This window comes from Electrophorus electricus, chromosome 7, assembly GCF_041902795.1.
Source record: "Electrophorus electricus isolate QZ-2024a chromosome 7, ASM4190279v1, whole genome shotgun sequence".
Taxonomy (NCBI): Eukaryota; Metazoa; Chordata; class Actinopteri; order Gymnotiformes; family Gymnotidae; genus Electrophorus; species Electrophorus electricus.
Window position 1 is genome coordinate 25,872,658 of NC_137503.1, and position 22,343 is coordinate 25,895,000.

The window sequence follows — 22,343 nt, forward strand, 5'->3', positions numbered from 1 at the left end:
ATATGCACCCAAACACACACACACACACACTTATAGTTGGTGAAACTTGTGTCCATGAAGCTCAAGGGCACATTATTATTTATTTTTAACCAGCACATTTACAAAGTGTTCTTTATTTCAAGGCTTTTTTTATGTACATATGCAGTAGCTGACAAATGTTCAGTATGGAGTTACTTATTGCCCACATTTTGGAGACATAATAGTAACTGTTTATAAATGTAAGGGTGATGGTCATACTTGGCCAGACCCTTTTCTCTACGCCATCTAACAGCCTGTGGCCTCCTACTAGCCTGTATGTGTAATTTTATCCTCATTCCCAACAGGATCCTGCCTGGTCTTTCTGTCTCTCACAGTGGCCTCTTTGTTTGCAGCAGCCTACCCACTGTGCCTCCGCAGGTGAAAAGACAAGTAGTGGTGACACTGTTGCTTTTCCCGGTTTTAGCGTGTTAGATAGTGGGGCACTCTGTAGTACCGGTTAACTGCCTTTAATATACAGCGGGTGAAATAAGTATTGAACACATCACCAATTTTCTAATACATTACACATCACCAATAGTAAATATATTTCTAAAGGTGCTATTGACATGAAATTCTCACCAGATGTTGTTAACAACCAATCCAATCCACACATGCAAAGAAATCACTCAGGGGAAAATGTATTGAACACATGAAGAAAGAGAGGTGCAAAAAGCCATGGAAAGTCATGACACCAGCTGAACTCTATCAGTAATTAGAAAGCAATCCTGCCACTTAGTGCAAATTAATATCAGCTGGTTCAACCGATGGCCTATATAAAGGTGTCTCATTACCAAGGTGCCACACAAGAAACGTCTCATGATGGGTAAAACCAGTGAGCGCTCTCAATACCTCTGCAACATTATTGTTGCAAAACATACTGATGGCATTGGTTACAGAAGAATTTCTGAACTACTCAAGGTTCCAGTGAGCACTGTTGGGGCCATAGTCCGGAAGTGAAAAGAACATCATTTCACCATAAACCGGCCACGATCAGGTGCTCCCCGCAAGATTTCAGACAAAGGAGTGAAAATAATTATCAGAAGAGTTGTCCAAGAGCCAAGGACCACCTCTGGAGAGCTACAGAAAGACTTGGAATCAGCAGGTACAATTGTTTCAAAGAAAACAAGTAATGCATACAACCTCCATGACCTGTATGCACGCTCACCACGAAAGACTCCATTGCTGAAGAAAAAGCACGTTGAAGTGCATTTAAAGTTTGCTCAACAACATTTAGACAAGCCTGTGAAATACTAGGATAATATAGTCTATAGATGAGACCAAAATGGAACTCTTTGGATGCCATAATACACACCATGTTTGGAGGTCAAAAGGCACTGCATATCACCCCAAAAACACCATACCAACAGTGAAATTTGGAGGCAGGAACATCATGGTGTGGGGCTGTTTTTCAGCATACAGCACTGGCATGCTTCATATAATTGAAGGAAGGATGAATGGACAAATGTACTAAGACATTCTTGATAAAAATCTGCTGCCATCTACCAGGATGGTGAAGATGAAACGAGGGTGGACATTTCAGCAAGACAATGATCCCAAACACACAGCCAAGGAAACTCAATTGGTTTCAGAGAAACCCAGCCAATCACCTGACCTGAATCCAACTGAAAATCTATGGCAGGAACTAAAAGATCAGAGTTCATAGAAGGAGCCCACGGAATCTTCATGATTTGAAGAGTGTTTGTGTGGAAGAATGGGCCAAAATCACACCTGAGCAATGCATGTGACTAGTTTCTCAGTACAGGAGGCATCTTGAAGCATCATCACCAACAAAGGCTTTTGTACGAAGTATTAAATAAATTTCAGTAAGCATGTTTAATACTTTTTCCTTGTCATTTCTCATTATTACACATAATTTATGGACATCTATGGTTTGATTTCTTTGCATGTGTGGATTGGATGGGTTGTTACCGACATCTGGTGAAAATGTCTTGTCAATAGCACCTTTTAGAATTATATTTACTTAGAAAATTGGTGACGTGTTCAGTACTTATTTCACCTGCTGTATTAATTTCAATTGGCTTGCTTGGAATAAAATTGATTATGCTTTTGGGCGAAGAGGTTCTCCTTTTTCAAGGAACAGCCAGAGAGTCTCGCTGCATGTTGGGACAGTGATACTTGGATCACCCAATGATCACTCCTCTGAGAGCCTTTCCCCTCCATCCCTGAAATCTGAGCCAGCAGCCTCTCTCTGAGCCGGAAGCACAGGGAGTCGCGGCATAGGCTGTGAATATGGCTGAACCTTGTCCACATGGTCACAGATGCTGGCAGCTGGTCTATCCTGTTCAGTTTGGAATGCTACTGTTGACTAGTGCAACTGGCATTGGTTAAGATGGTCTGTAAAAGGTGTACTACAACTGCTGACTGTAAATCTAATTCTAATGGCTAGCAATTTACCATTGAAACTTGTATTGAAAGCTAATTATCAGGATCAGTATCATATCCTACTGTATTAAATTTTGTTGGAGAGCAACAGACAAGGCACAGTGGCCAGTCATCATAAAACAATCACAAATTGAAGGAAATGTACCCTGTGCGCTGGTGTCTGTATGAGTATTCCAGTTAATTCCAATTAATGATCACAATTAACGATTGCGTTGCCCTTCTCTAGTTTGGTGAAGTAGTCAAGAAAACAGCTGTTGGAGAGTTGGCCCATTATCTTTTGATCTAGTGTATGTACGCTTGTATGGACGAAAGTATTAGGACACCTCTTAATCATTGAATTCAGATGTTCCATTCAGTTGACACAGGTGTATAAAACCAGGCACCTAGACGTGCATCCTGCCTTTACAGACATTTGTGAAAGAATGAGTTGTTCTAAAGAGCTCACTGAGTTTGAGTGCAGTACTACAATAGAATGCCATCGCTGCAACAACAGTTTGTGAAACTCCTTCTCTCCTAGATATTCCATGATCAACTGTGAGTGGTATTATGAAAAGTGGAAGTGTTTAGGAACCACCGCAGCTCAACCATGATGTGGCAGACCACATAAAGTTACAGAGAGTGGTTGCCAAATGCTAAGGTGAGTAGTGCGTAAAAGCCGCCAACACTCTTCTGACTCAATTACTGCAGAGTTCCAAACCACCTCTGGCATTAACATCAGCACAAACTGTGCGCCGGGTGCTTCATGGCATGGGTTTCCATGGCCGAGCAGTTGCATGCAAACCTTACATAACTAAGCACACTGCCAAGTGTTGGATGGAGTGGTGTAAAGCTCACCGCTATTGGACTCTGGAGCAGTGGAAACGTGTCCTGTGGAGTGGAGAATCATGCTTCTCTATCTGGCAGTCTGTCGGACGTGTCTGGGTTGGGCGAATGCCAGGAGAACGTTACCTGCCTGATTTGCATTGTGCCAACTGTAAAGTTTGGTTAAGGAGGTATAATGCTGTATGGTTGGTTTTCAGGGGTTGGCCTAGGCCCCATAGTTCCAGTGAAGGGAAATCTTAATTCTTCAGCATTCCAAGACAGTTTGGACAATTATATGCTTCTAACTTTGTGGGGACAGTTTGGAGAAGACCCTTTCCTGTTCCAGCATGACTACACCCCGGTGCCCAAAGCAAAGTCCGTAAAGGCATGGTTTGGTGAGTTTGATGTGGAAAAACTTGAATGGCCTGTACAGAGCCCTGACCTCTGTGCCTTTGGGATGAACTAGAATGGAGATTGCAAGCCCGCCTCTCATCCAACATCAGTGTCTGACCCCACAAATGCTCTTCTGGATGAATAAGCAAAAATTCCTACAGACAAACTTCAAAATCTTGTAGAAAGCCTTCCCAGAAGAGCAGAAGCCATTATAACTGAAAAGGTGTAGTGACAACTCCATACTCTCTCTAATGCCTCTGGATTCAAAATGGAATGTCCTAAAAGCTCCTGTAGGTGCAATGTGTAGGTAACCCAATACGTTTGTCCATATAGTATGTGTATATGTACTTGTTGTGCATGCGTGTGTGTGTATATATACAGACATGCATACATACGTGCATGGATTTGCATGTAGCTGTTAAGCATGCCTGGTTGAATAAATTAGCTTTTCCCTTCTACTTTGAAATAAAGGTGTGGTGCAGGATTCTTTTCCCCTGTAACTATCAGGCAGTAAGTCAAGCCATCATCAGCCCTTTTTTTTTCTTTTCTTACCTACATTTGAACCTTAGATTTCAGCGGGCCTGCATTCACCTGGCCTCGGACCTGCGTTTCACAATAGGACTTGTGCTTAACGTAGAACAAAAACGAGTAGGCGACACTTGATCAGAAATAAACACATGCGGCAGAACGTTCTGGCAGGCTTTGGGCCCACCCCTCCTGCCAAGAGCCTTTAGTGGCTGCTATTGTCTGCACCCACTCACCCGACGGCCCGAACAGGAAGCGCTAGCGAGGGAAATTAGCAGGTGGAGCTCAGCGCGTCCCTCTGAGCTTGGAGGTGTGATGGAGGAGAGGTGGATGAACGACACTCTGGGTATGTGGTGACGGTGGCACACGGCGAGAGGCGAAGGAGCGTTGAGGGCTTGAGTGGACTCAGTGCTGCACCCGGACATGGAGGTTGAAGTTGCTGCACGTGTCTCTACATGGCCATGAAGGCCTTTTTAGTTATTTCTATTGGAAAGGACAGCAAACAAGAAGCAAAGAGACACCCTCATGCTCTTCCAATTATTCTTGCTCTCTCCCATTGTTATTATTCCCCCAATGTCATGAAATTATTTTGTGTATATATAGGCTTTGGCACTAATGAGAAGAATTAAAACTGAATTAGTGACGTTGCTGTAAACTTGCAAATGACTTACAAAAGCCCCACAGAAAGCAGTTGTGGAGGGATCATGGTCAAGTGTAGGTTGGAGTGTAGTGCTGGCCAAGATTGCACTGATGAATGATCAAGACGCAAACCTGGGGCTCTGCTGTGCATCTCTGCCAGAAGCGTCCATCTGTAGAGCGAGAGACCTAGGCTAGCCATTTAGTTCTTCATGTAACTATTGAAATGAAAAGTGCAGCTTACTTTCAACCTAATGAGCCCCCTCTCTGCTTTGTGAGTAGCAGTACTAATAGCTGAATCTGTACCATGGAGTGTTTAAATTGCTTTTGCCTACTGCCATTTTTTGTATAAGTCATAAATGATATTGCTAGATTGATTTTGGTGATACTCGTACATTTTAAGGCAGTGTGTCGATGGCTTTTTATCCATCTGGCCCAGCTGTCCTCATTTCTCACATCACTTTGAGCTTTAGTGTTATGGAGTGCGACTGCTCCAATCAGGAAGCTTGTGGTAAGGGATAGCTCCGGCTCATTTGGCACTGGGGGTTTGGTTGTACGAGCAGCCAGATCTATGGTATCAAAGTCCGAGTTCCCACTGTTTGACAAAGGAATGCATTTTAATCACCTTTCTTAAGGGAGATGCATTGTGTCATTCCTCTAAACCATTAAATTAATACTTCACTTGGCTCTGTTCTGGGTTTTTTTTTTTTTCTCAGCGTTCGATCTGTAAGTTTCTTAAGTACTTAAATGGTACTTAAATGGCCCTGCCTGGTCACACACATATATTTCTTTAATGCTGTATTTCATTTTTCTTATATTTGCTTTTCACTGAGTCATACTTTTTTTTTCTCAGATGGGCTGATTTTATAGCTAGCTTTATCCTTTCACTTGCTTTACCCAATTCATTAAAAGATTACATGCTTTCTTTCCTCTCTATTGTTTTAATAAATGTGATGTTTTTATTCAGGCCTAATAGAATTGACTGATTTTGTAATAGTAATATGAATTTGAAATTCTTTACCCAGATCATCTTCAGCCATGGGCCCTGCATCGTAATGCTAGTTTGGCCAGTGCCTTTTTAATATGGTTGTCTTTCGCTTACTGTAATTGTGCCTTGGTTAGTTGCCTAATGTAGCTGTGTTCATACCTATCTAGCCAATCATTTTAAAAAGGATATTCCACTACCATATTTTAGCTACCATTGCAGTGAAATAAGCTAAGAAAATGTTCTTGATTGTTTGTTCTTGAACTGTGAATATAGAAAGGTCTTTGTTAAATACAATCAGTTGTGGTTTCAAATAGCCTTAGAGTGAATGTATGCTAGTCGCAATGCCACCACCGCTCAGATCGGTAGGAGAGATATTAGTCATGCGGCTGACATCGAATCTCTGCCTACATGCAGCCTTGCACACTCGAGTAGCTCAGACTTTCTTGTTCAGATGAGAGATACTTATTCCAACGTCCAGTTCAAGGGCGCAGGGATGGCTGAAGCCTAACTTCAGTGCTGGGTAAATGGAGGACAGTAGCGTCCATGGATGGAAGTTGGGCCATGGGCCTTGCTACCTGTCTGTGTACCCTCTCTGGACTTTGGCCAATCATATAGACTCAACCTGGAGGATCAATGTTCATTCACAGTTTTCAGTTAATGCTGTATAACTTGATAAATTGACTTTGCATTTAACCCAGGGTAAAGCTAAGTAATCATTACGTATTTTCATCCCTGCCTAGTTTTGTCATTGCAGGCTTTTGTCATGCAAACACTGTATATCGAATATGCAAATCTGTTTTCTGCCGCATGCCAGGCTTTCACTCCACCGTCCAATTATGATGTCATCTGATTGGCATCCATTTGACCTATGTGTCACCGCTCCGCTTTTGCATCTGTAATGTTCGGTGTCCGAGAGGCTGGACTGACGGGCTAGACGGCGTACTAACGCAGTGCACCTTGGGTCTGTGGGTCTTTGCAGCTCGTTCTCAGATGGACAGAACATTGGCAGAAGGTTCATTTGTGCAAGTGCGTACTCTCACACGTTCCATCGCTGTTCTCCCTGGCTGCAGGACAGAATGAAAGACGGAGAGAGAGAAAGAGAGACGAGGGAAGGGGGGATGAGAGAGAGAGATGAGGGAAGGGGGGATGAGAGAGAGAGAGAATGGACGGGGGGAAGAGGGCAAGAGAAGGGAAGGGGGGGATTAGAGAGAGAGGGAGGGGGAGGAAAGAAAGGGAAAAAAAAAAAAAAACCTGGTGCAGCAAGGATGTGTGCCCAGCGTGAGTGTTGCTCTTGGTTTTCCATCCCTGGCCTCCTTGTGGCAGAGCTGCAGACACCCGGCAGGCATCCTCTCGCTCAGGGGGGGCAAATCATCAGTTTGAGCCTGAAATGAGAAGCGGTCTCTCTCCCTGAAGCGGGAGCAGAGAGCAGCCGTGTGTCTGGGTGACTGTGCCTCACCGTGCTGTACAGCAGCCAGATCGCAGGTGTTTACTTCACACTGCAAAGCCATTTCTGGATGTAATGACTCACACCGATATCCTTCCTCCCACACCGACCTGCTGGAGCACAATGAGTACCCTGTTCACAGCCATGTTCAGCCAATTAGCTGCAGCCCTTTCCAGTGTCTTATAGAACCTCTGTTGTCTATCAGCTTTGAAATAAAATTGTATTCTGTTGGAATTGAACCAGTTTGTAAAGGCAAGGTGTGGATGTATTTTATTTTATTTTTTGGTGTGTGTGCACGCACGTGCATGTGTGCATGCATAATATTATTCAGCAAGACTTGAGTTGCTTTTTTTTTTTTTTTTTGCGCATCTTAAAAACACACATGCACCCCTTGTCTTGCGGATCACTGTAGCAGCTGAGAGACTGGGCGAAAACACAGTGAGCTTCTGTGCCTTATGACGGGGCATTAACTACTATCTTAACGCACTTTGATCGCTGTTGTTTATGCAAACACATCTTTGGCTCAGCATCAAGGATTTTCTCCCTCCCTTGACTTTTTTCCCCCCTTCTTCTTGTGCTCTTCTGAAAGGCTGGAATTACATGCCATGTTGTTTGACAGCCTCTTCCGTTAATTACACCACAGATTCTCTCTCTCTCTCTCTCGCTCTCTTTCTCTCGCTCTCTTTCTCCTCTCCTCTGTCTCTCTTCTCCCACTCTTCCCTCTCTCACTCTTTTTCTCAGCTATTTCGGTCTGTTCCTCCCACCCTCCCAGTGCCTGTGTTGCTATGGGCGCTTGGAGAAAGCGCTGATCTCGCCGCCTTGACAGAAGGCTTGCTCGGTCAATCTCGTGACGAGACCCTCGCTTTGCGGAGAGATTAGTGGGGCGGAGTGTGGCCGCCAGGCAAGCAGGTTTTGGCGCGCGCCTCTCCGCACCATGCCCACGGCGATGCACTGCACCTCTGTACTCGAGGCCTCCGAGCCAAAAAGAATCTTGTATTTTAAATGCATTTTTTTTTTTGCAGCTCGCAAAGGTGAAAGCCACACATCGTTATCAACATGCAAGCCAATTGTCTCAAACCGGTCCCCGAGCCGCTTCTTGCTTTTAGTTTTGGATGGTGTAGTTTTAGCATGTAGCACATAAGCTTTTAAAGGGCCTTTGTGTTTGTTTGTGTATTTACCTGAGCATGTTAACTGTGTTGTGTTTACACACCTAGCCATGCGCAAGGCCCAGCTGCCAGGCAGTCATGTTTACAGTGTTAGTCGAGGAACTGTCTAATCTCAGCTAATCCACCAGCTGCTTCCCTCATCCACCCTTATTCCACGTTTAAGTAAGATCTGCAATTATGTTTTATTGATTGATTTCGTTTATTTGTTTTATTAAATTCCAGCTGTATTGTTCACATGCTATTAAACATCTAGCTAGCATAGTTATATAATTACTGAACAAAATCAGTTATTATATTGCCTGTGAAATATTAAATTGCCTGTGAACTTTTTTCCCTGTAGTTCTAAACAACTACTGCCATGATAGAACAATAGTAAAAGATAACATCTCACTTTGCGGTTGATAACATTTCTTTCAGAATTTTGAGTTCAATATAAAATCGATCAATCATTCAACCCTGATCAAACCACTGCCAGACCATATTTATATGAAATCCTCTGAGTTCCAGCACTAGGTGGAGGGTTGCTGTTTGACTGTTATCTCCACATATCTGCTTCTTATTTCCTGTTTTGCTTTCTGTATGATGTATAGTGCCAAGTTTCATGGCTTCTGCTAAGTCTTCTGTAGTTGTTTTAATCAAACATCTGAATGATTTGTAGGTCAGGCTGACGCACATTCTCTCATGAGAAATCACTTTCAAAGTATGTTTGAGCCACAGCTTCTCTCAGTGAAACAGTAGTCTAAAGTACTAAAGTAGATTTTAGTTTAAGTCTTAACATTTCAACAATCATTTTGCAGGATGCTTTGAGGTACTAAACATTTCAAAATGGCATTTACAGAAAAAACTCATTTGTTGAATGTGTTTACTTTTGTCGTATTTCTGGGCACTGTATAGATTGGCCTGGTGTGTGGGCCTAAAAGCACCGTGTTACTCCATTTACAGTTCCTTGAACTGATCTAGAGGTTTAGGTGCCCTGTGTTATTAAAACAAATTGTGTGTCCTGCTGAGCTCACATCAGAGCTCCACGCTCATTTCCATTCCCCCCATTGGCCCTATGTCACAAAAGGAAGAGGCAGTGAGAGGAGGGATCATGTGTGAGGGAGAGGGAGTGAAAGAGAGAAGTGGGGGAGGGAGGGATCATTTGCAAGGGAGAGGGAGTGAGAGGGAATGAGGGGGAGTGAGGTGGTGAGTGAGGGATCATGTGTGAGGAAGAGGGAGAGAGGAAGTGAGGAGGATCTTGTTCAAAGGAGGGGGACAGAGGGAGCTAGAGAGAGAGAGGGGTAGTGAGAGGTAGAGAGAGAGGGGTAGTGAGAGGTAGAGAGAGAGGGGTAGTGAGAGGTAGAGAGAGAGGGGTAGTGAGAGGTAGAGAGAGAGGGGTAGTGAGAGGTAGAGAGAGAGAGAGAGGGAGATGGGGGAGAGAGGGAGGTAGAGAGAGAGAGGGGTAGTGAGAGGTAGAGAGAGAGGGGTAGTCAGAGGTAGAGAGAGAGAGAGAGAGAGAGGGAGATGGGGGAGAGGGGTAGTGAGAGGTAGAGAGAGAGGGGTAGTCAGAGGTAGAGAGGGAGATGGGGACAGAGGGAGAGAGAGAGGGGTAGTGAGAGGTAGAGAGAGAGGGGTAGTCAGAGGTAGAGAGAGAGGGAGATGGGGGACAGAGGGAGGTAGAGAGAGAGAGGGGTAGTCAGAGGTAGAGAGAGAGAGGGAGATGGGGGACAGAGGGAGGTAGAGAGAGAGAGGGGTAGTGAGAGGTAGAGAGAGAGAGAGAGGGAGATGGGGGTGAGAGAGGGAGAGGAAGTGAGGTAGAGAGAGAGAGGGGTAGTGAGGTAGAGAGAGAGAGAGAGAGAGAGAGGTAGAGAGAGGTAGAGAGAGGTAGAGAGAGGTAGATGGAGAGAGGGGTAGTGAGAGGTAGAGAGAGAGAGAGAGAGAGATGGAGAGAGGGGTAGTGAGAGGTAGAGAGAGAGAGAGATGGAGAGAGGGGTAGTGAGAGGTAGAGAGAGAGAGAGAGAGAGAGATGGAGAGAGGGGTAGTGAGAGGGAGAGAGGGGTAGTCAGAGAGAGAGAGGGAGATGGGGGACAGAGGGAGGTAGAGAGAGAGAGGGGTAGTGAGAGGTAGAGAGAGAGAGAGAGGGAGATGGGGGTGAGAGAGGGAGAGGAAGTGAGGTAGAGAGAGAGAGGGGTAGTGAGGTAGAGAGAGAGAGAGAGAGAGAGAGAGAGGTAGAGAGAGGTAGAGAGAGGTAGAGAGAGGTAGATGGAGAGAGGGGTAGTGAGAGGTAGAGAGAGAGAGAGAGATGGAGAGAGGGGTAGTGAGAGGTAGAGAGAGAGAGAGATGGAGAGAGGGGTAGTGAGAGGTAGAGAGAGAGAGAGAGAGAGAGATGGAGAGAGGGGTAGTGAGAGGGAGAGAGGGGTAGTGAGAGGTAGAGAGAGAGAGAGAGAGAGATGGAGAGAGGGGTAGTGAGAGGTAGAGAGAGAGAGAGAGAGATGGAGAGAGGGGTAGTGAGAGGTAGAGAGAGAGAGAGAGAGATGGAGAGAGGGGTAGTGAGAGGTAGAGAGGTAGAGAGAGAGAGAGAGAGAGATGGAGAGAGGGGTAGAGAGAGAGAGAGAGAGAGAGATGGACAGAGGGGTAGTGAGAGGTAGAGAGAGAGAGAGAGAGAGATGGAGAGAGGGGTAGTGAGAGGTAGAGAGAGAGAGAGAGAGAGATGGAGAGAGGGGTAGTGAGAGGTAGAGAGAGAGAGAAGGGGTAGTGAGAGGAGGAGTGGGAGGGAACGTGAGGGAGAAGGAGTAAATACAGGTAAAAGGGAGAGTGACAGAAAGCAGTGAGTCGAGGACAAATATGCTTGTGAGCAGGAGACCATGTGAAGCAGTTTGCTCAGCGGTGCCTCTTTAGTGAGGTAAACTGTGTTTGTTTCTTGAAGACTGTCAGAAGAAAATGAGGCTTTTCTCACCAAGCCCCAGGCCAGCCCATCTTGCACCTCAGCACTCAGGTTTCCCCTATTAAGCCACACTGGACTGTGGTGTTGCTCACCACGATCTTTGCAGCCTTTACCAATTTGCAGCAATCAATCCTGTTCCTCGGAACCGGACACGACAGAACCAGAGGCTGTGCAAGATCCACTTGGTCGAAGGACTCCAGCCTTTGTCTCTCCTCTCTTCTCTTACCCTCCCCTGCAGTTCAGCCTCTCAAAGCCGTGGGAAATGGCGGCGTGACTCTTGGCATGGTTCATACTCAGCACGACTTTGACCCGCCCTGTTTGGCCGCTTTGTTTGCACAGTTATTACCTTAGTGCTTTCCGATAATTGATTTGCTCACATTTTTTAACAGGTGAACAGTGAGAAGGGCATTGCTGCTTTCTCAGGTGTAGGGATGTCAGGAGAGATACACCCTCTTCGCATTGTCAGGGTGTATGAGTCTAAATGAGAAATATTCAAATATGATCTGGCTGCGAAATTGACATAATTTTACAGATGGCTGCATCTCCCAGCGTGATATTCTCTGAAGTGTGCTTATTACATGTTCACTTGTATTCTCACACACTGTGAAAGATTGCATTGCTCTTAGGAATCTCAGTACTAGGAATTGCAGGCCTATGCATGTATTTATTTGGACTGGATGATTCTCTGCCCAACATTCAAACACTTTCAAATTATATCTGAAACGGGTTGTTTTGTTTGTTTGTTTTTTGGAAGAGCTTAATAGTTTTCTATTTTGCTTTTAAGGCCATTCACATTCCTTTGTGGTAACGGGGGTGATTTGTGCTCAAGACCATGACCACAGAGGTGCTTTCAGCCTGGCTAACCTCATGACTACACAGCACTGATAAGAACAGCAGCTCTGTCTTCAGAATGTCAGAACTTTAATTAAACAGGGCTTGTGGCAGCTAGGCTGTCCTCACTGTTAGGATACAATATGCTGTACTCCAGCTCTGAGTGGTGCAACTCAAACACAGGAATGTTCTCGCCTTAAATGAATTAGATATAGTTTCCAATCATGTCCAGAAAAGTTAGGCCACGCCAATCCTTGAGTTCTTCCTCAACTTCCTTCAGAGGGAAGGGGTTTCCTTCCTATAGCAGCCACAAAGCTGTCGGTGGGGATTTTTTTGCTCTTGAAGTTGTGGAGGGATATGTGGAGAGGTGAGGGCCAGCAGGAGGCGTGTGTCATGCAGTCTGCCCTTACTGCTCATGCTTCGCACCGACGCTGACTCACTGTCTTGGCCTGAGTCATGTGCCAGTGCTGAGGAAACACCTGAGACGACCCCCTTCTCCCTCCTCCCAGCCTCTCATACTGCAACATGCTCAGGCATAACACCACCCACCCACCGTCCCTGAGACCTCCGATGCCCCATCCCCAGAGCGAGGTGTTTGTGTTTTTCCAGAAAAGGGTGCTGTTCAACAAGGTATTTCATTATGTTTTGATTCATTGTCAGTTCATCTAACTGGACCAGCTCCTCTCCAGGCTTCATCTGATTGGACCAACTCCTTTCCAGGCTTCATTTTCAGGCCTTCTTGCTGGCTAGAGGCAGGAACATGCTGTTTGTCCTTCTGACATTTGGCTTGTCTTTACATTTGAATAATGAAGACAGCACAACATTTCCATGATTCACAGTTTTGCAGTTCACCTGTTTTTAAAAAAACAAAAAACAAACAAAAAAAAACAAATCTCATAAGAGAAGTGGCATCCAATTGGAGAACAACAAAAGAGAATGAAGACTTACAGAAAAAAATGATATTTGTTTGTTCAGTTGAAAACGAACCAACACAGGAGGATAAATTCGGGAACGGCGAAACCCCTGAACATCCAGGCAGGCAGACTTCTCTCTCCGCTCGCACTCGCCCCAGGGCAGCGCTCGCTGCACTGCGGCTTGGCATTTGCCACTCACGCCGAGTCCTCCAGCTCACCGCTGCACACTCCCCGACCCCACATAGGCTCAGCGTCAGTGCCTAGCTCTGACCTGCTCCACTCACGGAGCTCCCCACGGGCGCCGGTCAGAGGGGCCACCTCTTCATTCGCCACTCCGGCATTACGCCCGCCCCCTGTCCGTCATGCTGGCAGCAGCAGTTTGGCAGCTGTGCATGACGAATGTCCAAATTGTGCTCATCCCCAGTGAAACACCTGCAACCTCCAAAACGCATTACATCATCTGTAAGGGTGAGAGAGGGGTGACGGTGGGGTGGTTGAGAGGGCTGTGCTAACTGGCTGTTCCTTTCCAGCAGTGTAAATTCCCATGACCTCATCTTCTCTTAGAGGGTAAATGTGTGATTGTCCGCTTGCAAAAAGGGTGTGTGTGTGTTTTGATTGCGAGCAAACCACGTCCTCCTCCCCTCACACTCTCCCGTCAGACACGAGGTCAGCAAGCTGGTGACAGGAATATGACCTCATAATTGAATCTCCTCAGGCACCATGTCTACCACTATAGCCATGATTAAAGAGAACTCTGACGTCATCGTTAGCGGTTAGTCTAGTCAGTCTGAAAGCACCACACCAGCACTCTCATATTTGACTGAAGACGTCCTTATCCACAAGTGTCTGAGAAATAGTGGCAATGTGTGCGTTTGGTAGCAGAACTTGTAGGAACCGGTGAGTTTCTCCGGTGTCGGCTGTCCTAGAATTTGGCCTGAAGTAAATCCACTGACCCTTGAATCTGCTGAACTTGACTTCCAACACGGCACACTAGTCCAAACGTGGTGCTCTTGCATCTCAGTCGATTTGTGTTTGGATGGTCAATTAGAGGAGCTGCTCTGATGTTCTGAGTGACCTCAGTGGTGTGACGCAGCCCTCTTTTTCCATGTTAGAAGTAAATGATGTCACAGCACACTCATTCCACATTCACCTCCCTTCTTCCTTCACTCCTCTTCTTCTCTCTCTTCTTTTTTTTTTTTTTTTTTTAATTTTTTCCATTAAGGTTAACCCGGCAGCAGTGTTGCTCTGCAGCAAAAAACGCATGGCAGATGGTTGCCAGGAAACTAAGGAAACTGACATTTCTGAGCTTATCCCGGCTGTCATATGGGAGCAGCCATAGGGGGCTCCTGCTGCACTACGTCGTGAGCAGCCCTGCCGTACCTACCTAATCCCACCTGTGATGGCCGCCGTGGCTAGGTCCGCCTGTTTTAGAACCCTCCTCTTGTGCCTCTACTCTATTGTGCAGGGATTTAAAAATAGGTGGCACTGTTAATGCATGTGACCGCTCCCCGGTGGGACTGCACTCCAGCTGCGAGTACTCTGCTGGGCACCGTAGAGCACTGGGCCATCACAGCACAGAAGCTACTGATTAATTTATCCAGTGCAGTCAGTCCTCTGGCAGAACGGGGTGCACGAGCCTCGTTTGCACCTACAGACATTTCAGATGCTTTTCTCATTAGTGTAGGCACTTCGGGGTGAAGAAGGGTTGAAATGTCCTTGGCCCGATACAGCGCATCTCCAACTCTGTGGTGCGCTGCATGCGTTAGCATTTTGCCTGCTCCTGCACACCAATTTCAAACTCATGAGGGGCTGGTTAATTGGCTGGCGCGTGTCAGGCAGGGAGAATGGAGAGCTGTGGAGTGCTAGGGCGGGGCTGCACTGCCTCTACCTGCTCCACTTCCCCCTGTAATGAACACTTAAGGCAATAATTCACAAGGTAAATTGCAAATAAGAATATGTGCTTAATGACTTGCCAGGTTGAATTAAACGTTAAATAAATAAATAACGTACTGGGCATTATGTCTCATGACTGGAAGCATGGTTTTCCTAATACATCGCTTACGGTAGGCGAACGTAAAACCTGATGTGCCAGAACGTGTGGACCTCTGTGGTGGTGCACCTCCGCTCTGTTTGGCCTGAACTGGCTGGAGGCCTCCCCGCTGACCCAGTGATAACAGCAGGGTGGTTACGGGAGAACTGTCTGGGAATGCCCTGGGCATCACTATAGGAGAAAAGCTGGTCCCTTATGGGTTTGTCAGACTGCGAGCCAAAGCTGCGAGTGCCATTTGTAGGGGTGTCGCCATGGAAGCTGTGCCATATGCATGTTCTGGTTGGTTTCCATGGCTGTGCATCATGAATGTCATTCAGTCAGTCCATGTGGTCAGTGTTCTGTTCCTGTACGTCAACTGGTAGAATTGCTAACAAAATGAAGAACTGGGTTTAATTCTCAGGGAGCACGCATGCTATCTGGATGAGAGTTTTTACCCAATTTTTTTTTTTTCTCGGCCTCTGTCCCTTCCAGAATTCAGCCTGCCTTGGGAGTGATGGAGGAGAACGTCTGATAATTCTGCTCCGTTGCCATGCCTGATCTCCTGTAGGAGAAGCTACAGGACCAAACTCCCCCTGCGCCGATCTGTGCGCACTCGCCGCTGCCACCTCGCCGCTGCGTGGCAGCGCATGCCCTCTCGGGCCCGCCGTTCCGTACGCCCGGCGTGCGTGCTCCGCCCCGCAGCACTGTGCCACACCTCCTCGCCATGACCAGCCTGAAGCGCTCACAGACGGAGCGCTCAGTGGGCGGCTCGGTGCCCGCCTCCGACGAGTTCTACACGCGCCGCCTGCGCCTGCCCAACGGCGGCGCACCGCCCCCGCGCAGCGAGAGCACCCACTTGTCCGGATGCACGCCCGGCGTGCCCAAGATGGGCGTCCGAGCACGTGTCGCCGACTGGCCCCCGAGAAAGGATGCTGGGGGCGGGGGCAGCGGTGGGAGTGGTAGCGGGAGTGGGGGAGGGGGGAGTGCAGGGGGTAGCGGAGGCGGAGGCGGTGGAGGGAGCGGAGGCGTGTGGCATATCACCGTGGAGACGGACTCGTCGACGGCCAGCTCTGGTAGCGCGCAGAGCAACCTCTCTGCCAAGCTGGGTCACCTGATCAGCCCGCAAGACTCGTCCATGCTGCGCAATATTCATAACACACTGAAGAGCAAGATGCAGGGCAAGGGCAAAGACAACCGCTTCCTCTCGCCCGACGGCTACCTGGGCTCGCCCCGCAAGGGCATGCGCCGCATCCGCCAGCGCAGCAACAGCGACATCACCATCAGCGAGCTGGACGCCGATGGCAACGAGGGCTGGTCCTTCTCTGGTTGGACCCCCATGCATCGCGAGTACGGCAGCACCTCCTCGATCGACAAGCACGGCGTGTCTGGTGAGAGCTTCTTCGATATGCTCAAGGCATACCACACGGACGCGCCTGACCAGCGCAGCCCCGCCCCAGAGAAGCTGAGCGAGCTGCTGACTGTGGCCCACAAGCACAGCGCGCTGGACCTGCCTGACGGGCCCCTGGGGCCGGCACGAGGAAGCCCGGCCAGCCGACTGAAAGAGCGCGAGAAGCAGCTGAAGCGGCGCTCCAAGTCCGAGACGGGCGGCGAGTCCATCTTCCGTAAGCTGCGCAGTGTGAAGATCGAGGGAGACGCCTCACGCGCCGGCTCCGACGTGGAGGACAGCCGGGCGGACGACGCGGGCCCCCCACCCAAGCCCTGGGTGTGCCAGAAGGGCTTCGGCCACTTCGACGTCCAGAGCATCCTGTTCGACCTGAACGAGGCCGCCCAGAGCCGGCAGAGCGCGGTCAAGCGGAAGAACACCACCACGGGAGCCTCAGCTGCCGCCGCCGCCTCGGCCTCCTCCTCCCTCTCCTCCACCCAGAGCGGGGCCTGCGGCTCGCCCTGCGGCAGCCAGGAAGAGCTCAACACCAAGGATGGCCCGACACTTGACCCCGGCGACGACAAGAGCAACGATCTGGTCCTCAGCTGCCCATGTTTCCGTAACGAAATAGGTGGTGAGGGAGAGAGGAACATCAGCCCGTCGAAACAGGGCAGCATTGGCAGCGGAAGCTCCAACTCGTCCAGAGATGAAGACAGCTCCCCCGAAGCTGCCCCCAACACCCACTTCAGCAACGCGGGGGTAGCAGTTCTAGAAGCACCCAAGGATGGCAAGAGCATTCACCATGAACGTGGAAAAAGCAACATTGTGGAACATGTGGACCTTGGTGCCTATTACTATCGGAAGTACTTCTATTTGAGAGGTGAGTGAGGGGGTCTTTATTTGATCAGTAGCTTAGCTATTGCTGTGGGTTGTTTAGTGGTTGATATTGGAATCTTCATGTTTTAAGTTGTAATTTACTGCTTCTTTTTTTTTTTTTTTTTTTTTTTTTTATCAGAGGAATGCAGTCATTACCAACATGTACAGGTTTATGAATATGAGTGGGGATTTTTTGTTGTTTGTTTTTGTTTTATAGACCTAAAAAGATGACCAGAAATATCTGGTCCTATATAATTTTATTGGGTGAAAAGTGAAACACACCAATAGTTAAATAGTACTGACTTGATTATTAGGCATTTAAATGTTTGTCCATTTGTCAAATTTCTAAACTCTGCAGAAACTTGTAAGTGATATAATTATAACAGAAATCCACTTAAAAGTAACTTGATCATAAAATTCACCAGAAACACTAAACCACAACTAAAAGCAAAGCTATAATAAGACTCTTATTGATCATGAAATAAATCACTAGACATCACAACTCATCACATTGATGGTGTAGATGGTAGAGAACATAAGCTATCTAATGTGGCTAATATGTTCGGATTTGCTATAGTCTGTATTATATAATTTAGGGGTCTTTTTGTGGTGAAAAGTCACTAGTAATGGAGTGGTTTCTCACTCTTACTTGTCACATGTCCTTTTCTAGTAGTTATGTAGTAAAGATAAAACAGTTAATCTTCAAGCTCTCAATAGCTGCTGTTTTGCCTTTGAACTGGGTAGAATGGCTGCTGTCTTAATGAAGGCTGTCTTCCATCTTAACAAATGTGATGGATATGTGTCAGCAGCCAGTTCCTGTCTGACATGTCAAAAAAGCAGGTTGAGGAGTTCAGATCAGTGTCTGCCTTAAATAGAGGCTACTTATATTAGCAAATTTTGTTGTTTCAACATTTACCAAAGGTAAGTCAATACATGTAGTATTTAACATTGCAAATAGTAACTTGTGACAGATTTCTATGCCATGAAACAGCACACCGGAGTGGTATACAGGTGTCTCTCTTAAATGGCATTGTGGGCATATAGCTTGTAGGATGCTGGAATTTGCGGTTTTCACTTTCACTGGCTCGCCTGGCTGGCCCTATAATCTTTGCCATCTTTGGCATTGAGGGAAAGCCCATTCAAAATCTTCCGCTATTTAAGTAGTGTATGTTATCTCCGCGTTTCACTCAGATAAATGGCTGTTACTGTTATGTAATCTCGTAATAGTCATGTGCAGTGATGGCAAGTGCTTGTTTGGTTTGCTACCAGCGAGCGTGACTATAAAGAAGAGGTGTGTCAGATTCATGCTTGCAATAGATGTTGGCCATATTATAGCAGAGTCATGGAAGGAGAGTTAAAGCATATATTGAGGCTGTCATCAAACTCGTCTTTTTGATGTTGTCCATGACTGTAGATGCAAGCATATGATGGTAATACCTAATTGAGATTACTTGATAAACTTGCTAAACTAATGGTAATTTTGTAGTTATTTGTACATAACAAAAGAGCATGTGTTCTGAGTAGCCTCATAAACCACTTTAGTTGAAATTCTTATAGCACCAATTTGTTTGACGGACATGTCCCATTTACCTTGTTTATGAGGATTTAAATGCTCATTTGATTCAAAGGCAAGTGCTCTGTCATTTTTAGACGTGTTACTTATGGCTGTCATGTAGAATTCATGGAGAAATGGCAGATGATTGCAGCATCTAAACGTTCAGTATAACAGCATGGCTGCCTTGCGGTTTTCCGTCCCACCGTCTAGAGCACTGGAACTACCTGGGTGTGGACGAGACGTTGGGGCCAGTCGCCGTCAGCCTCCGGCGGGAGAAGCTCGACGACCACAAAGAGCACGGGCCCCAGTACAACTACCGTGCCATCTTCAGGACCAGCGAGGTGAGTGTTAGACGGCCGACCACGGCTCCCCTCCCGCCCCCCTTACCTGAGTACAGAGCGCTGCCTCCCACCAGGCGGCGGTGAGTGAGTGGCGGTCCGGCACCCACCACTCACTTACGCAACGTGCTTCAGTGCTTGCTCAGACCGGCCAGTCGCCGCGATGCCACCCTCTCCTCCAGTCGCGTGGTTTTGAGAGTCGCTGCGCACGTACTGGTAGAGCACAGGTCTTTGTAATCGTGGGGGGGAAGCCAGAAGAAAAGGCTCTTGACTGTGACCTCAGGCACCTGTCTCATTTATAGAAGCTACTTATGATTCACATGCTCTCTGATGGGGCTTAATAGCTTTGCTCTTGGTGTGACGCATGGCTCTCTGTGTCGTCCTCTTTCCCTGCTATTTCCAGAGATGAAGGCCTGTTAGAAGGAGGTGGAGGAGCTTTTTATAGAAGCGCTTGTCCATCATGTTCGACCTCATGAGCAGCATATGAGGGGGGGCTTCTTTTCAATAACAGGAGAAAGAGTAGTGCAGTCTGTGGCATTAAATGGAAGACATTCCAAATGCCCAAACCCAGGTTTCTGTCTTCACTTACATTTTTTTTTTCTTCTCTCGTTCAGGTGGATTAAATGCTGATAAAGCTCAACAGCTTAAAAATGTTCCTGCCATGTCATTGATTATCATTTAATGTGGCCTACCTCCTTACCTGGCGTAGTTGTTGTTAAGATAATCTGAGCTCAGGGCATGCAGCACAAGATTATAAATATTTCAAGGTTCTAAAAATCCTGGTTTGTTATTTATTTTATATATTCATATTTCTTTCGACCACATACAGGTGCAGTTGTTGGCTAGGAAGCGTAGGCTATCTAGCTAGCCGGTCGTACTAATCAGTCGCCTAATTGCCTTGTAAATATAATGAACAGTAAAATGTCCAGCAATTTACCTTTGGCAAGATTAGTACACAAACTGTACTAATCACACAGTGATTACCATATGCAGTGTGTTGCTTGTGGCTTATGTTTTTTATATATATACATATACATACACACACAATATTTTTAGCCGGTTTGAAATGCCTCAGCTTAAACATAACACATGAACTAAGTAGGACAAAGACCCATAGAAAAGAAAAACTGTTTATTATGTATCTAAATGAATCTAAATGTTTTCAGATTTTTTTCCCCATTATATTTACATATACATGGGCAAATGTAAAAGCTTATGCTTATTTTGTGTGCTGGGTGTTGAGTGAATTCTGCTAAAGTAACAGATGCATGACTCTCCCTTGGTGTGTAGCTGACGACCCTGCGTGGCTCGATTATGGAAGACGCTGTTCCCTCAACGTCGAAACACGGCTTGGCACGAGGCCTGCCCCTGAAGGAGGTGCTGGAATACCTTGTGCCGGAGCTTAACGCCCACTGCCTCCGCCTCGCCCTCAACACGCCCAAGGTCACGGAGCAGCTGATGAAACTGGATGAGCAAGGGGTACCCAGCACACACTCCAGTACACCCTCGCCCCAGAGCCCACCTGAATTGGAGTTGCCTGTCATCATAGCCTGCCTATGTCTCCTGTGGTCCGCAGCTCAGCTTCCAGCTGAAGGTGGGGGTCATGTACTGCCTGGCCGGCCAGAGCAGCGAGGAGGAGATGTACAATAACGAGGCAGCGGGCCCTGCGTTCGACGAGTTCCTGCAGCTGCTGGGCGAGCGTGTGCGCCTCAAGGGCTTCAGCAAATACCGTGCCCAGCTCGATACCAAGAGTGAGTGTAGGCCCTGTGCTCACAGCCTGCACCGCAACCTCAGCCGTTAAAACAACTATTTAAATACTTTTGCTAAGAATTCTTCCAAATGTTTTCCATAAATCTGTTTTTGACTGGTGCAATAAAATTAGGACAAGCCCACAGTCCTCAGTATATGAGCCAAGCCATGCTGAATCCTGAACGGCAAGATGCTCCGGCTCCATGTGTATTCCCTGTGGTGGCCGCATCGGTACGCTGCTCCAGCCACGCGTGTCCCGGTCTCGGCCACCTGGGCTTCTCAGCACAGGGTGGAGATGACGAGAGACTCCAGCGATGCGCTTGGCTGTGTCCCACGCCCTGCTGTGACACTCCTGGATTGTCAAATTAGGCTCTTGTCAAACTGGGGAAGAATCCACACGGCAGACTCCTGTTCAGTCCTGCGCGTTCTCGCCGTTGGCAAACACACAAAACGGTCTCATTTTAATTTCACGATGGCCGGGCGAAAGGGAGGGTGCCTATCTGGGTGTTTCAGCCCCTGACGCATGCCTTTCTGCACCTTGCATTTTGACCTGGCTCAGAAATCAGCACCCATCTCAATGACTTTAAGTGAACTCGGATCACTTTTAGCCATTTTTCACCTTTCGCCATTGCTGCTAGTGCAGTTAGCCATTTAGTGGGAGCTATAAATTCTTTGATTTGATTGAGTCCAATTGTGCATGTGTTTTGCCTGACAGAATAAGTATGAGAGGGAAAAGCTTCACAGGTGTCAGAAATTCAAATATTTCAGCAGATTTTTTTGAATGGCTTAAAAAAAAAAAATCTCCAGCACTCCAGGCTCTCCAGGGGGTGAGGGTAGGGGCGTATCAGTGATCCAGTGATGGTGTTTTTAACTCGAGCTGTTTGTATTGCAGCTGACTCAACTGGCACACATTCCTTATACACCACATACAAAGACTATGAAATCATGTTCCACGTGTCCTCTATGCTGCCCTACACGCCCAACAACAAACAGCAGGTAAGGAGCCCCACAGCAAGCAGCCGCTGCACGGTGGCCCGCTGTCTCTGGTTGCCACGGCGCCACCCATGTTAACCCTCTCTGGTCTTCCCCTCCGCTGCAGCTGCTGCGCAAGCGCCACATCGGAAACGACATAGTCACCATCGTGTTCCAGGAGCCCGGAGCGAAGGCCTTCAGCCCCAAGAACATCCGCTCACACTTCCAGCACGTGTTTGTGGTGGTGCAGGTGCACAATCCTTGCTCAGACAGCACCTGCTACAGGTGAGCCCCGCCCCTTGCTCTGATAGTACCTGCTACATGTAAGCCCTGCCCCTTGCTCTGATAGTACCTGCTACATGTAAGCCCTGCCCCTTGCTCTGATAGTACCTGCTACA

General features: G+C 47.3%; 1 protein-coding gene across 13 annotated transcripts in view; it reads left to right on the plus strand.

The window, feature by feature from the left end:
* Positions 1 to 22,343, plus strand: part of sipa1l1 (signal-induced proliferation-associated 1 like 1) — a 60,443-nt gene that overhangs the window by 18,096 nt on the left and 20,004 nt on the right. For 12 of the 13 annotated variants that reach the window (XR_014124535.1, XR_014124533.1, XR_014124534.1 and 9 more), the window contains 6 exons: positions 15,564 to 17,335; positions 19,097 to 19,227; positions 20,515 to 20,703; positions 20,801 to 20,975; positions 21,866 to 21,969; positions 22,073 to 22,230. Coding sequence is in view for 9 of the 13 variants with exons in the window: in XM_035524294.2 (XP_035380187.2) it covers positions 15,796 to 17,335; positions 19,097 to 19,227; positions 20,515 to 20,703; positions 20,801 to 20,975; positions 21,866 to 21,969; positions 22,073 to 22,230 (2,297 nt within the window). In the remaining 4 variants the exon portion in view is untranslated. Of the gene's footprint in view, positions 1 to 2,938; positions 3,059 to 15,563; positions 17,336 to 19,096; positions 19,228 to 20,514; positions 20,704 to 20,800; positions 20,976 to 21,865; positions 21,970 to 22,072; positions 22,231 to 22,343 lie in introns of all 13 variants that reach the window. The other variant, XM_035524295.2, reaches the window with a different exon arrangement.